Source organism: Centrocercus urophasianus, unplaced genomic scaffold, assembly GCF_019232065.1.
Source record: "Centrocercus urophasianus isolate 14NV4802_14NV808 unplaced genomic scaffold, USGS_Curo_1.0 seq_15, whole genome shotgun sequence".
Taxonomy (NCBI): Eukaryota; Metazoa; Chordata; class Aves; order Galliformes; family Phasianidae; genus Centrocercus; species Centrocercus urophasianus.
In genome coordinates, this window is record NW_024884697.1 from 12,400,427 (window position 1) to 12,417,340 (window position 16,914).

A 16,914-nucleotide genomic window follows, 5' to 3' on the forward strand; every position below is an offset into this window, starting at 1 on the left:
CAGGCATACATGGAGATCACTCTGTCAGATGAAACTTCAACACGCACTGTGACCAAATGATGTTTGGTTTCTCTACAGCGTACTGAAAAGGTGAAACTCAACACTAAAAAGAAACATCAAAATATAAGCAGCCCAAACGTACTGTGCGGTAAAGAGGAAGTTCAGGATTAGCTTCTGCCACAGGCATCAAGAACAAGCAAGGCATTACACACAACGCTCTTCAGCTGGAAGGTAAAGTCTTCTTCCTACTTTTGTTTCCTGTAAGCCAGGGCAGCTTGCCATCTCTTCTGCCTGTTCTAAATGCATGCAAACACAACCCCAGCTTGTAGTTCGATTTCTTGCTTTCAAGACCATGCTGCAATGATGTCTCTTTCCTGCAGTATCTGCAAAATTGTTGTTCCTAAGAGGAGAAACATGAAGCGTACACATTCCCCAGACCTGCAGAAGAAGTTTGCCAAGAGGAAAACCAGCAATGCTGACAAGGCACCGAACAGCGTAAGTCTCATTTGTAACTGGAGCAGGCTTTCACACAGAACAAGGGTTGTAGCACTCAGAGACAGAAGTTGCGTTTTTAGAATTAACAACAGTAAAAAAGACTGGTTACATATTTGCACTGCTCACTAAGTCAGAATTCCCAAATCCAGCAGCTCTGGTGAGGTTGATTCTTACACCGACAAGAAGAAAACACATTCAGCTAAGCAGAGGAACTGAAACACGACTGATCAGTACAAAACCCTCAGTCGCTGAGGATACACGTCTGATGTGTAAGCACAGGAATATTTTTGACACGAGTGCCAAAAATAATTCCAGATCAGTTCAGCCCTGCAGAGGGAGCTGGGCAGATCTCCGGCACAACCTCTCAGTGCTGGCCATCCATCTGTGCTCTGTACGTCAGCCCCAGGGAAGAGAAGGGGCAGCCCTGCAACACACACCGCTCCTGCTCTGCAAAGACAAATAATGACAGAACTCACCTGTTTCTTACAAACATATAAATTATTTTATTTACAAAGCCATGTTACAAAAAAAAAATAATAATAATAAAGCAAAAAAAAAAAAAAATACAATCGCTCACTAGAGAATATCTCCAGGCCCGGTGTTGAACCATGGCAGTATCAATCAGATACATGTTTGTTCTGGTTTTCCTTTTTTAAACTGTAAGCCATAGAATTTACTATTTACACCTACTTTAGACATTTATTCCGCTTACAATTATCACAAGCATGGAATGGATTCTATCTGATACTGCTAATACATAAAGGTGCAGGACAAAGAATGAAAATACTTAGTGTTACAAAATATGGATTGTAGAAAAGAAATTGGCTGTACAAGTATGGCATTTCTTTCTTAGAATGATTGGACATGCTTTCTTCAAAAGTCTTCTGGAAAAGGTTCTAAAATCTGTAGTAGGAAAGCACAATATAGCAGGTGCAAATTCATTTCTGTGCAACAACAGTTATTTAATATACCCCATGACTGACCAGCTATGCAAAACCCACAGAGTTTTGTTAAAGTGCCATGGGTCGACAGCATAACAAAATATAAGGTGTAAATAGAAAAATTTCTTTTTTTCTTCTTTTTTTTAAACAATAGTTCACTGAGAATCAGCAATAATAGAATATGCTGTATAAACTATTCTCTACAAAGGTCGATCAGCACTATTTACAATTGTTACATCGATACAAAAGAAGGCATACAAGTTATCCAAGTCGCTTTTTATGGCTGACGGGCCTATGCATTGCGTATGTCAACAACCAAAGCTTCTGAGCCTCTATTGCTGGAAACAAACCACGAGATTTTCAGGCAAAGGGTAACGAAAAAGAACTACCGAGTGAATGCTACACTAATAATGCATTATAGGCTGGTCCAGTTTATATCCATTTTATTCAAATGTTTACTTCCATTTCACTTCTCAGGCTGAAATTTTCAATACTCGTAATTAAATAATGACTACTTGACGATGAAAGACTGTGGGCTTTTACTTGGTGCTTCACTTCCCCCAGTGTTGCCAGGTGTAAGCCGGATGAAACGGAACAAGTCAGCAGCATTCAAAGGACAGGCTCCACATTGCAGCTTTCCAATCCCAAGAGGCGTGGAAAGAGCTGCAGCTTCCGAGCACCAGCACGGCGCTCCTCCGCCCCTGCTGAGCGCTGCTCCTCAGAAGCCACCTCTGCACCTCACCACCGCTCTCTTCCCTCAACAACCAGAAACAGCCGCTCGTTGATTACAGAGGATGGTTTGTTACTGAGACTGATAAACTCCTGCGGTTTTATAACTCAAAATAAATTAAAAAAAAAAAAAAATCAACATAGTACTGCTCCTAAAACTGAACGAGACAAAAATTGTGCAAAAATAACAAAGATATGTACACATTTTTCAGTCTGAAGAAATGTACAATAAAAACATAATTCAAAGAACATTTTAAAAATATAAACATTGCTTAAACTTTCCTAAGTTTCATACTGTTTCTGAAACTATACGGTCAGTTAGCTCTGAAGTATAGCAAAACATAAATTATTACAAAATTAACACTATAAAAATTTATTTTAAGAATATTTCTAAACTTTTTTTTTCAAAGGGTCTAGCCTTGCTTATAATTGCTTAAACATTTTTAGTCTTAAAATTTACCTTAAGCCTTCTTTTTTTAAAAAAGAAAGTAGTAATAATCTCCCTATTTGCAGTCTCTCGCCTTTCCCCAAGATGTAAATAAACCAGCATATAAGTGCACTTTTAACACTGTAGAAATAAAAATCAACTCCTCCGTACTATTGTTCCAGTACCTAGCATTGGCTTCCTGATTATAAAATCTGTATTTTATTAAAAAATTATTCAGTAATCCTATAAGAAACACTGTCAGTGCAATTCTATTAACGCAAGCCAATCTGCTCAACGCCTGTCCTCGCACACTCAAGCTGTTTACTGAGGTTATCAAGTTCTGTTATCTTAAGGGTCTAGAATTCCTCCCAGGGGATTTCGTGTGTCGAACCTTTGATAACATCCATTACAGTTTGGTGCAGAAATCCTCTGCGCTCCGATCGATCCCGGAAGATGCCGAACACTCAGAGTTCCCACTGAAAGCACTAAATGCTGTAGGTAGAGAGCACCAGGCAGGGTTAATCCCTAAGGCTGCAGTGCCCCAGCTGTTTGCGAGTCACGAAGAAATGCACTCAATATTTATCCGCGGGACAAGCTGAAATACAGAATTACTGTAATTTTTACTCTATGAAACAATTTGGAGATCCTTTAAACAAATTCAAATCGCGGTCTTTTTGATTTGCTTTGTTTTTGGAATGTCCACCGTATTCTGGTAAGGAAACAAAGGGAGCATTGCAACGCTAACAGCTTGAAAAGGCATGAAACATAACCAAGCAGAACGCACAGATCAGTGGCAAATACAAAGTGAAAAACTGAACAAATCACCATTACAGTTTTCTGCAAATTTGATTCTCTTTAAAACCACAAATTCATAAAAGGTTAAATCCATCTGCAGGTCATAGAAAAGAAAAACCCTGTGGAGTAGGGCTGCTGAGAGCTAGAGATTATAGGCTGGTTCCTGTTCCGTGTTATGGAAGAGTCCTTATTCTACCAGTCCGGTTTGATGTCTTCTAGAAGAGAAACCAAGTTCAGATTCAGAAAACATCTTTCGGTACACAATGCTTCAACAACATCTGCATCCGAGAGAACTCAGACCAGGAACTTATTTCACGTCCACCCCAATTTACTGACTACATTACAGACTTCTAAGAACTGCTTTGAGTAAACTGGGTATTTGCTTTTGAGACTATCTGATTTTAGAAAGCTTTAGTGAATCTTACGTTCATTAACTCAGTGTATCAGTAGAAATAAGAGCAGCAATCAGACAGTAACTTTGAAGAATCATTCTTTCTGCACAGCACATTTTCATGCCTTAGGAAGCCCCATCCAGCACACACTGGCACCTTCCCTTCATAGAAACAGGTAGGTACTCAGTACTTATAAACCACTGCATACTGAGATCTATGATCTACTTAAAAGCACTACGAAGAAAAAAACATTGATTATTTACAGACCTAGAAGGACAAAATCCAGACAAAACAAGCCTTAAACATACATATAATATCTACAGGCACAAAGAATTTGATTGTAAAACTATAACTCCATTCACATTTACTAAAAATGATGAAGATTTTTTAAGGAAAAGTAGTGCTTTCTATTACAGCAACAACAGCTGGAAAACCAGGCGCACCTTTATGTACACAAGCTCCCGTTCAGTTCTCAACTAGATGCAAGAAAGTTCCAAGTAAACACAAATTGAGAACAACCCGTGTGAGCTGAACTCACTGAGTTTAACACAGTGGAGACAGCAAGCAGGCCCAGCAGGCATGGAGTGCCACCGGTCCCACACAGCAGCACTGAGAACACCACGCCACTTCTGCCTGCTTCCCAGGTCTGCACTCAGGAATACATGCCTGTTTTTTTCCAGCTGTAAAACTCCGCGCAGTAACTGACGTTCTCTCTGCCTACTGACATTGCATCACTTGGACTCTGATTATCGTGGTTACATCAGCACTAATATTAAAAGCAAAAGAGCTCAGGCTCTCTCTCAGGCCCCAACGGTACACTGACTGCCAAAGAATACATTTGCAGATCCACTTATGTTACCTAATTAATAACACTTTTTATAAAGAAGTAGTACAGCTCAGCTTCAGACTAGAATTTTATTTAGAGGCTATTCCTTCACCAGACTGGAGAACCAAAGCTGTCAGCAAAGCAGCTCCGATGCGGCAGTGGGAAGCAACCATGGCTCCAAGCACTAACATCCTGTGTCAGAGTTAACACAGAAAAAAAACCCCAAACAGGAACAATACGTTTCATAAAGCTTAACAGATCTTCATTTTCCTTTGTGTTTGTATTCTGAACTCCATGCACAGCTACTAAGCTGCCAGAAATGTATTTTTAACACCAGTCTGCAGAGCTTAGAACAAGCAAACACTTCTATTTTTGATAAAGTCATGGAAACAGGCAGCTGAAAAGCTTACCGGTAGCCTCTGTTCGTATATAGCTGCCACAAAATTAATGTGTTGCCCAGTAAGGTTTTCCTTGCGGGATCCAGGCAACAGATCCCAGCACCGTGTGCCTGGGCAGTGTGCATTTTGTACTCATGCAGGAGCACAGGGCTAAAACAAAACCAGTTCTACACTTCAGCTGAGCTTTATCCCACGTTTGTCACCGGTAGCTGGATGAAAGTGTCTCACACAGCAGCTTGCCAGTCCCTACGAGTGCTGTGGTACGAAGATACCTTCCACTTACTTCCCTTCAGTGCAGTGCTGTCACATGTACACTCCTTTGCATTCAGTACCAAGGGTGCAAGGGGTGGAACTGCTTTACCTTTTGACAGTTCATCATGACTCAGAACATGTTTTAGTGGTGAGACTGCTGTGGGTTGTCACCACCACAATAATTACTTTTCTTGTGCTGCACCTGCAGAGCAGAAACTAAGCAGCATAACCATCTGGAACAACTACGCTGTGGTGTACTCAGAATGCACATGGGATTCTAAAATGCTGACTGGTCAAACAGAGAAATGAGCTGGCATTTCTGTTTACCTGTGGTTACATCTTGCTGAGGTGGAAACCTTTTCCAAAATGAGGATCCTGATAATTCTTGATAGATGACTCAATTTGGAGAGCCAAACACAAACGAGCTGACCTTCAGAATTTACTACAATTACCTGACCAGCAGTCTGTGCGATAAACAGGCCTGGTGGGAGCACTAATGATTTCTCAAGTCTGAGAAGAATGCAGGCTACACTTTCAGATTAGTTTCTGTGAACGGTCAAGTCCTCTGCCTTCCCCATCCTGTTTCTGCCTTCCCTTTGCTGATTTTCATTTCTGCCTCTTTTTAAACACTGTCCTTTCTGTGCCAGCCTGGGACTCTGCTGTGCCATCCAACCCAGCAGGGGAAGCGGGATGGAAAACACCCGCTAGCTTAGCTGGATCCTGCAGAGACACGTTGCTGCTGCTGCTGCTTTTTTATCACCAAAGCAACAGCTAGTGGGCATCGGATAAGCCAATGTGAAGCGTATTATAGGTGGTGGAAAACAAGCAAAGAACTTGTTATTCATAAATCTTAGAGGGAAAAATAGATGGAAAAACACTAAGCAAGAGGAAAAAAACCTAATATTAGTTCACTGAAAGAAAGCTTCTGTAAATAATTGCATTTATAAAGAAAACGTATTTTAAGGCTTTGCAACAGAAAATATTTAATCACCACTTACAAACTATTTAAGTGCACTTTAAAAAAAACAACTTACTTGTCTGTTGTGTACTGGGTTTGATGTACTCGAAGGACTGGATTGTGACAAAGCTACACTGCTATTTTTTCCAATCTGAAAGACATTAATTGAGCAGCATTGAGAGACATGTTTGTCAGTTGAATGCAGACACTGGTAATGGCTTTCCTTTCCCTGAGCAAAGTGGCACTAATTGATTTGCATTTGGAACACAGGTATTTTGCTATTACAAAAAAAAACAAAACTTCTTCAGAGTCACAATTATCTCTTAGAGCCATAAACTCTGAAGGCACGTCAATACTACCAGAGATTAGAAAACAACATTAAGAAATGCTTTCTGGTGGAATTCAGGCTGTAAAATCCCACCTCTGTGGCCAGGAGCACTGGTTTGTGTGCTCATCACACTCGCTTTGTCAGCAGGCCAGCAAATGACAGCACAGTGAGCCTCCTCCCACAGCCCCTGCCCTCTCCTTGGGGCACATGGCTTTAGAGCAGCTGGCTGAGCACCACGGCACACCCTGTCTTACTGCATCTTCTTCCACGTGGCCTTTGTTTAGCATTGCTCAAAGAAGCACATATTAACCAGCAGAATCAAACTTCAGAGGTTTGAACATGCGACTGTCCCACATTACTGGATCACAGAATTTGGGAATAAGTGCACATTATCAGTATGTGTACATACATTTTAGAAGTGCTTAAATAAAATACAGCAACATTCCGTCTGTGTACTTAAATCCTTGAAAGATTACAGCACTCTGGAGGAGCAGTTTGTTTTAGAACTTTTTGTAGCAACCCATAAACACATGGTGGATATTTCTGTTGCTGCACAAGAGGGAAGAGAGCTACTGAATCAAAGGGGTTATGAGACCGACCAAAAGTGACCAGGGACACCTGCTCACAATGGGCAAGTGACCAGATATGAGCAGTTATTCACATCAGTGATGGACCTGAACTAATGGCAACTTTAATCACCTGACAAAGAGGTAACAAAGATCCATCATTTGAACGCAGTGAGAAATGCAGCTGCAAGTTTCTCACTGAATAGACAGGACTCAGGCAGTGGCCAGCAGAGTTTTCATCAACATCAGTTTTCTCCTTCCCTTCTGCAGCATCATTTGTTATTTCCCATTTCATACATACTCTGAAGAGCAGCCTGCAGCTCCCTGTACGCACCTTTACCACCTCACAACGACTGCTCAGCAGAGTTTTCTCTGTTCACTCCCTACTCAGAAGAAATGGGCAGTGCTTTTGCATACAGCTGACTCCTATAGCACTTCCAAACAATGGTATAAAGACTGAAGGGGCAGCCCCTGCCTGCCCACCCAGCTCCCCCTCAGCCAGTTCTGAATGTCACAGCTCTTCTTCTCTAGATAGCAGTGCATTAAATTCAGCTTTTCTTCAGTATGCAAATCTTGAACAGATACACAGCCCTGTAAAATCTTTCCTAGCTGTTCCAAACACTATGGCAAACTCCCAGACCTTTCCTCCCTATATCCACCATGACAATATTCATAAAATCCTTGCCCAATACAGAGCAAATACATAGAATGGAAGCAGAGAATGGCCTGGGTTGAGAAGAAGCACAATGCTCATCCAGTTTCAACTCCTGCTATGTGCAGGTTGCCAACCACCAGGCCAGGCTGCCCACAGGAGCCACATCCAGCCTGGCCTCGAATGCCTCCAGGGATGGGGCATCCACAACCCTGGGCAACCTGTTCCTGTGTGAAAAACTTCCTCCTAATATCTCACCTAAATCTCCCCTGTCTCAGTTTAAGACCATCCCCTTGTCCTATCACTGTCCACCCTGGTAAACAGCCACTGCCCCTCCTGTTTATATGCTCCCTTCAAGTACTGGAAAGCCGCAATGAGGTCTCCTGGGAGCCTTCTGTTTTCCAAACTGAACAGGCCCAGTTCCCTCAACCTTTCCTCACAGGAGAGGTGCTCCATTTTTTCAACGAGAAAAACACTCACTGAGAAACAGGCTTGCAGAGGTCTTGGAATCACGTGGAGTACACAGCCCACCTCCCCAGAGCTGCCCACTGCGCTGCCCCGATGAAGGGCTGAGTGCTGCCGGCTGCTGCTGGGCTGCGCTGCTCAGCAGAAGGGCTGCGTGAGGGCTGAGCTGCCGCAGGCCGCTGTGAGGAGAGCAAAGACGGCGCCAGCTGTGCCGGGGCTCGGTGCTGCACACACCAGAGGCCACAGCTCTCATCCCTTCTTTCTTTTAAAAATAAACTCTACTACAAAGCTAAGCACTTAGCATTTTCAGTTACTACCGATCAAGGAGACCTGAGTCAAATTAGAAAAAAAGAAGTCCAGGGCTTATCAGCAGTCACTTGAGCTTCTTCCTGCATTCGTATTTCTTTAATTTAATTTTCCTTATTACATCAGGGAGCAGGAACAAGATTTTAAGTAACGCCATATTTTTTGTGAAATTCTTACTGCAATTGCACTTCTAGCGCACGGCAAGCCAAAACAACACAGCTTAAAGCTGACTACAAGTGCTACATCCTCTAGAGTTTTAGTATTCCCACACACGGGACATAATATTCTAAGACCCACGTACTTAAGGGGGTGCAAATTTCATTTGTTTATGGCACAAACAAACAGCAGGAATTCAGCATCCTTGACACAAAGCTGTGAGCCAGACACCTGAAACTGTCAGCTTCACCTCATTGCTGTACCGGACAGCCAGTGCAGCTCCAAGGACAGCTACGTGAGCAGCAACGGATGACTTCTACATGTACACACATATATGCATACATACACCTATATGTCTACTGTTCATCATCTCACACATCTAACATTTTCCTTAAGGGAAAACTATAGAGTGAATTAGCAACACATTAACAAAGGCCTCTGACTGATCCCTGATGGTTTTTTATTGCCATTACAGTGTGAGTTGCTGAAAAATATCCCACACTGGCACAGGAATGTCCTATAGGCACACATCCAATCACTAAGAGACTCAGAATGTGAACATAAGACCTCCTTACACACGCATGTATCGCACAAGCCTACATGCATCACATGTATTTGTAAGACTTCTCCGGACTACAACAGCTACAGATACTTTACGCAATGTGAAAAGACGATGCAATCCATTTTCTCCTGCCAGTATTTGCACCAAAGTAACAGCCTCTACTTACTTTTTCTTCCCATTTGAGATATTGTATCTCAGGGTAAGTTCCACGTTTTACGCACACGCGTATTTCAAACATCAGATGTGTGACTGAACAACGAATTTACAGCATTCTCCAATGATTTCAGTGACTTAAAGATTAATTCTGATTGCAAGACACATTTAAAATGATAATGGGCTTTATAAAAGGATTTAAGCAGAAAGACAATACTGTAGTCTGTTTTTAAATGCCACTTCAGTCATCTCAGCTGCACCTCTACTGGAAGCAGGAAGGAGAAAACAGACATCTTAAGCCATCCTGAGGCCTTCGTTCTGCCTGTTACACCGCATTTAGCATTTCTTCATTCCCTCCTTCCACTCCCACTGCTGCCTGCTGTCACCCATGGACTGCCTTGCCCTGGACACTGCCCTCTCCATTTCTTAATTCCACTTCATGCACAACATCCTTGCGAAAGAAGAGTTTCACAATAGCTGAGAAACAAACCAACCTGTCCTAAGCTACTTTCTCTGGATTTTCTGACATTGTTCTCTGTGCTTCTGACACCCAGAGGCCAGTGCAAGCTTTATTTTCTGTGCACAGCATTGCACTAGACACAGTGGCAGAATTAACCAGAAGATCATAGTAAAGATAGCACTGGCAGCTTTTTCAGCAAAATTTAACATGTACTGTTGTCCATACACAGAATCACTGAAAGAAAAGTCAAAGTTCTACTGCTAGTGATGAGGAAGGAACCTTATCTGCTGCAGCAACTTCGATATTCTGAAGGTGTTCACACTAAAAGATAAGCAAGTGTCAATTAAAGGTGATCTGGTCAAGATCTTAATTTCTTGGTTCTCCTGGTTTCAAATGGGAAACAGCATCTGAAGTCACGTGTCCCAGGCCTCCCCCACAGGAAAAGGCAAAACGTAAGCACTCTGCATAAATGGAATGAGGTTTAACATTAACATTAAACAAAGAATCAGCAACAAATACGGGAAAAAAAGAAATGCTGACTCTGATCTCCCAGCTTTAATGACATACAATTTATTTCAGAGAGATGAGAATTAAGATTGGAAATTGATTTCTAAAAATTACTGATCCGTTCTTGACATTTAGTTTCACTTTCAAATTTACAAATGACTATTTTATTAATTGAATAAAAATTCTCATTAAAATATTTCAGGAGAGTAAAAAACCCCTTTCCTCCCTCCTCTGCCCCCCTCGGCATGTCCCTATGATTTGTACAAAATAAATACAAATACATTTCTGTATGAACACAGAAAATCAGCTGTTTGATGAAAAACAACCCAAAGCAAACACTGCATTTTCTTGTTCATAATGCATGAACTACTTTGAGTAAGTCAAACATGACCTGCAAAAAAATAACCGGAAGGGTCCCTTACCTGCCGAGAGATGGAGCTGCTTGTTGGATCTGGCACCGCAGAAATAAGGTTGGCAGTGCTCTTTCTATGAACACTATTCATACCAGGCATTTTAGTGATTTTACAGGCTTTGCTACTAGAACTAGAGTTTTTACGTTTTTTTCCTTCTGATTTGTCGAAAGAAAGGGGTAGAGAAGACACTGCATTATGTGCTCCCAGGGAGTGGTCCCCTGAATGGTGCACAAGAGAAGGTACAGACAGATTAGAAGAGTCAATACTGCTTACTACCATGCTCATGTGTTTCACTGAGTCTGTTGAACTACTTGATAATGAAGTCCGTCCTGAGGGCTCCAATTTGGCACTGAGTGGGCTTGTTCCATTGTTTGTATTGTGCACAGACATACTGTTATAGGAAGATGTGGCCTGATAGGAGTTCAAAGTCGAACTGGTGTTCAGGACACAGTTCTTTTTGTGGGACCCTGAAAATGAAGACGAGGAAGATGTCTGCAAAGATAACGAGGATGATGATGACTGCGGCTTTTTCTTTTTGTTACTTGAAGACTCGTCGCTACGAGATGACAAGTCTTTTACTTTTGAGGATTTGCTGGTTTTTGTTTTGGATGGCTTGTGGGATGGGGAAGGGATGACTGCTGGCACTGGTGACACAGCTGATGGTGCCTTGAAGGTCGAGTCCATGATGCTTAGGCTTGCAGCCACATGAGGAAAAGCTGTAGTGTGTGACATAATGGAATTTGTATCCGATGTCGTCACAAAGGCTGCATTTGATAACATGGCTGATGTCATTATATAAGAAGAAGTGATTCTTGAGCTGATAGGTGTTGACGGAATATATACTGCACTGGGGTTGCTGAAAGGTTGTAAGACGGACGCTGGAAAGGGAGTGGAGACGTGTGCTGCTGGAGAAGGCATTGGGCTGTCTGCCGCAGGAGGGATTTTCCTAAACGGGAAAGAATAAAAGAGATTTAGATGCATTAAAAACTTCCATGTGAACAATACGGATAAGAGAAGATTCCTGGAAAAGGCCAACTTATTAAAAAAAGAAAAGAAAAGGCAGATCTGATTCACTGTAGTTTTGCTTCCTATTCCGCCAACCAGACATATTTTAATACGCACAACTTGAAACAAGTTGCACATTCTATAGCAGCTTACTTTCACTCCTGATTTTTTTCTTTATAAACTTCAAAAGCCTGTCACAAAGCTCGTGTGTTTTGATGTTCCAATAATTCAGGAAAACAGCAAATTGTGTTTTCCTGAAAATGCATGTTCAGATGAGGGACACTCTTTCCATGAAGGCACTGGAGATGTAATAGAAGTTTAGGTGAAGATCTATGCAGTGCAATGTTTTGTGCATGGAACATCACCACTGAACTGTGCAGTTCCACTATTAAACCAGAGCTGAGCTTCTGAACACATGTCCCACGTAGCAATTACATACATGGTGTTACAATTAACCACCTTCTTACAAATTTTATCTCATTTTTTTATTCTACTTTACAAAAAATAAAAAAAAAAAAAGGAAGGGCAGAGCAAGGGCAAGGGGTCTGAAATGTCTGACGGTGGAGTCTGCAAACATACTAAACAATATGCTTCATTCACTGCATGAGTTTTGCCTGAAAGTTCAAGCTGTAGAAGAGTTTCAGAATTAGCCTGAGCACAGGTCAGACCTGTGAGGGCAGTAAATGAGTCAGTTTTGGGGACTGTGAATTACTTATCACCAAGCTTAAAGAGGAAAAGGAGGTAACGGGTCAGTGGCTCATCCTTGCCTCAACGCAGTACCATTCCCAAGAGCTCATGTGGGCAGGATTAACTAGTTAAGTCATTCATTTCATTGATACTGAAAGACTGACAGAACCTGAAACAACACTTGATAAACTGTATGACTAGCTGAATACTGAGAATAAAATTTAATGATATTACCTGTGAAATCAGTAGAATGTACTTAAGTTCCTTTCTATTCCACCACCAACAGTACATCATCTATTACGTTATCCAGCCCAATGTTAACAAAAAACAGTCTTCCTTGTTAATCCCCAGTACTGACATCTCTTCAGTTTGTAAAGACTCACGCCTGCCCTCAGCTAAGTACAATAAAACAGCACAGGGTATGGTTTATGACAAAATTAATCCTCTGCTGTTTTACCATAAATCAAATCCTAATTAACTGGCTTCTCTCCTGGTATTCTTCCTGTAGAGACTCTCAGACAGAGCCCTGCTCATGACAGAAATGAGTAAGGGTTTCCACACGGACTGTGCTCTCAGAAATAAGCAAAGTCCTACTGCCTGTGACTTCCTATGGGGCTATGAACAAAGCAATTATCAGGCCCGTTCCTCAGTCTACTATTAAAGAAAAGCCAATAACTCTCACCCGCCTTTGTAAAATACACTGAGAACTAGGGGTAAAAAGCACTCTGTAGATGTTGTTACTGTTCTCAAAATATGGCCTTGCGTCCCTTTTACCATTTGGCTCAGCTGGATGAGCCACAGCTAGGGCTGGACTAGCTCCACTACAACATAACAGCTTTATGCACAGCTCTGCTTGGGGAAGACAGGAAAGGATCAGTCCAAAGGACGGAGGACAACAGTGGGATACAAAAAGGATTAAGTGGTCAGGTTCCTGTGTTACAAAGACAACTAAGTATGGATGGAATCCATACTTAGTTACAAATATTACAAATATTAGAGGCTGCATTAAGAGCTAGAATTGGGGAAAACATTTACAATTGGATTTAGTGGGAGCAGGACAAGACCTGTTTATTTCTTGTATCACACAACTACTGCAGAAGTTATTTGAGCTTTTCATGAAAGGAATGATACTTGGTGTCACTTCCTCAGATGCCTGAATGTCTTTTCGCCTGACATACAAAGCCAACAGATAACAAGTTCTACTTCTCCTATTTATAGAAACAAAATTAGTTTTATTTGTAGGAGGTGGCAGACAGTGGTTAACAGCCAAAATTGCTAAGTAGAAGAAAGGAACCCATTCTGGACCAAGTGCGATCTGTCTCTAAACAGATGCAAGTGGCCCTTCTATGGCAAATCCACCCATTTCCAAATGATGTCTCCAAGTACAGCAGCACTGTTATCACCCAGTTACCAGGTCAGTTAGACAAGCCATGGTTCAATACTTCAATAATTTATATAAATAAAAATCAGACCTTGTTTATGTAATGGCTGGCATCCAATGAATATAATACAGTCCTGATAATAAACAGCGACGACATGAAACACTGCACTTCAGAGCAATTGCACTGAAAGAAGAATGCATGTTCCATTGCAGAATTAAAAAAAAAAAAAAAAATCACATCTGCAGATCCCACGAGCCTTTTCAAAATATATATTAAAAAAAAATCTTTGTGTAGTGCAGTCTGTTTTCATGTTTCTATGTAACCTAAGCATACAGTGATTGCAACCTGCATACATCACACAGAGGTGCTTCAATGCGGAGTCAAAAACAGAAAATTAAGACCTCTAATGCTGGTGAGTCTTGAAGGCACTGTGGACTAAAAATTTCCACATTCCTTTACACATTAGCAAATATGAGGATTGCTCTGAAAGTAACGCCTTCTATTTTATTATGCTGGCCCATGACGTCAGAGGCAGATGTTGGTGGTATGGCAGTAGAGGCTGAACCTTCCCACCAATATCCCATTACATTTTGTTGCCGTGTGACAGATGGCAGCAGAGAGGCAGTCTGACAGAATGGGGTCTGACATGGAAGTGAGGATGAAGCAAAGGTGTGTCACATGGAAAAAATGGCACCCATTGACATTCACTGACACTTGTTGAATGCCGATGGAGACCAACCAGTGGATATGAGCACAGTGAGGCATTGAGTGGTGCGTTTCAGCAGAGGCAACAGTGATGTGAAAGACAAGCCCCATTTCAGATGGTTGGTGCACAGCTGTCACACCATGAAATGAAGAGTGTCTCAATCAGCTCATCCACACAACTTGGCAAATGGTGGTGACTATGAAAAACAGTGCTTTATAGCTGAGAATTTGCTCTACCAAATGGTGTTCCTGTGCTTTTGGTATGTTGTAGTTTCCATGGAAATAAACAGGAGGCATTACTTTAAGAGCAACCTATGTATATACTGAATTTCTTACCACACAACACAAGCCTCACTGAGAAAAGTCTGAATGGTGATAAGGCTGTGTGACACAAATATAAAAGTCCAGGCCAAATCCAACCTGTGTTATAAAACTGCATGATATCATGACATACCTCCAAGCCCAGAGAACACCAAGCTCTCATGCACTTAAATGTTAGCAGAGCTACTGAATTATCCCCCCATCCCAAGACTGGAGGGACTACAGAAAAGTTCTAAATCTGGCAGAACCACACATCAGAATAGGTGATTGCACTCTTGTGCTGCATATTCCTCAGTGGAAAAGAAATCTTGTATTTGTATTACAGGCATGACTTAACACAAAGGTAATGTCAAAAACAAACCCCATGGAGCGTTTCATTTAGTAGTTATAGAGAATTAAAGATGTTGAGCTATGCCCATGTGTAAAACTCCCACTTACTTCCACATCTGTGAATTCAAGTGTTTTTCTACCATGGAGTTTAGTGCGAATCGAAAATGGTCCCATCTTCTGTCAAAGACATAGTACCCTCTTCCCATTAAGCGACTACCATATGAACAGAACTGCAAGAAAAGATCGTTCAATGTTATTAAAAAAGTTTCTATGCTATAAAAGAACGACCATTTATCGATCCTGCAACATCTTTGCAATTTGTATAGCAAAATAGCTTTAAAGGGATATTTCTCTCTATTGCAGCATAAATACTTTTTTCATGATGTATGAAATACACACGTAACATTTCTGCCTAAAGTATACTTTGTATTCTGCTAACAATTCAGTTTACTGTCGGGTACCTACCTATGTGTCACAGGGAAGGAATACAAAAGCCAAGCTACTATTAAAGAAGCAGTTCTGGCTAATAACACTGGGGTCTGACAAAATTTCTCCTTTTCCCTAAGGAATACAGACAATGTCACAGTTATCACAATTTATTCTGCATAAGGAAAACACATAAATGAAGTCTTCACTGATTTTACTCCTTGGCTTGATCTTTGTGAGAAAGAGCTGCTCAGGTGTTGGCGAGTTCTCCCATTGTTTCTTCCCATTGTTTGTACAGCGTAAACAAATTCATACTGCAAATTCAGTGACACGAGGTTCTCTGACTTACAATAAAGTTTGCTAGTAGCATGGGAGAAAGACAAAAACAGCTGCCAGAGAAACACATTCTCAAGCCACTGCCAGAGCAGATGGGCTATGCTGTGCTCTACTTTCCATTTTTAGATGAATGAAGCAATAGCTCCTATGTCCACATACACTCACATAAATGATATTTAATTACTGCTTCATAGCATGCTACAAAGATCAACGAGTACCATAATAGCTCTTCACTGCCATATGATTTTTAGAGCTATAACCAATTGCAAGGTAGTTTCATAAGAACTATGTATGACAACAAATTGTCTGTTCACGTCACATTTAAAACACTGCAACTGTACAGTTTAGCAGAACTACACTTCTCAGACTACTGAGAAGAAAACTAGAAGGAGAACTTTACTTTCTATTCCTTATCCCACCCCACACCCCGGCAATGTTTAACTATCATATGCAACGACCAGTCTTCTCCTCCTACCTGCTCCCATTCAAACCATAGTTTTCTGCCAAATGTAATACAGACTCAGAATAGTTTCCCATTCCTTACATTTTTACCAAAGCACGTTTCTTTCCTCCCCTCTTTAATTTCTTAAGAGTAACAGCAAGGCATGCCAGCGAGAGAGACATACCCCAAGAGGTCTGGGATGGTGTCCAGAAAAATGACAGTCTAATTTCTCAGATTCTTCAGCTCCATCCACTTCTCCTTCATCACTGGACAATCTACTAGTTAAATCTCCTCCCATGGAAGGCAGTGGCAGTTCTGGTACATACCCACTGTGGTTTGAAGAACTGTTGCTGTTTATGCTATTGGCAGATGATGGTCTAGAAAGAGAAGATACATTTAAATTACCAGCATTCAACAGCCCTGCAAAGGTACCTGCCTGAGTCAAGCCTTGAAGTAAATTATGCCAGAAACGATCATGGAAAGAAGGACAGTAAAGGAT

General features: G+C 41.4%; 1 protein-coding gene across 5 annotated transcripts in view; it reads right to left on the reverse strand.

Annotated features, from left to right (window-relative positions):
- Positions 1-995: 995 nt before the first annotated feature.
- ATXN7L1 (ataxin 7 like 1) overlaps positions 996-16,914 on the reverse strand; it is a 110,617-nt gene continuing 94,698 nt past the window's right edge. For 4 of the 5 annotated variants that reach the window (XM_042815413.1, XM_042815411.1, XM_042815414.1 and 1 more), the window contains 5 exons: positions 16,600-16,792; positions 15,320-15,441; positions 10,791-11,727; positions 6,290-6,364; positions 996-3,084 (listed from right to left, as the gene is read on the reverse strand). In XM_042815413.1, the coding sequence (XP_042671347.1) occupies positions 2,941-3,084; positions 6,290-6,364; positions 10,791-11,727; positions 15,320-15,441; positions 16,600-16,792 (1,471 nt within the window). In that variant the 3' untranslated portion in view covers positions 996-2,940. Of the gene's footprint in view, positions 3,603-6,289; positions 6,365-10,790; positions 11,728-15,319; positions 15,442-16,599; positions 16,793-16,914 lie in introns of all 5 variants that reach the window. The other variant, XM_042815412.1, reaches the window with a different exon arrangement.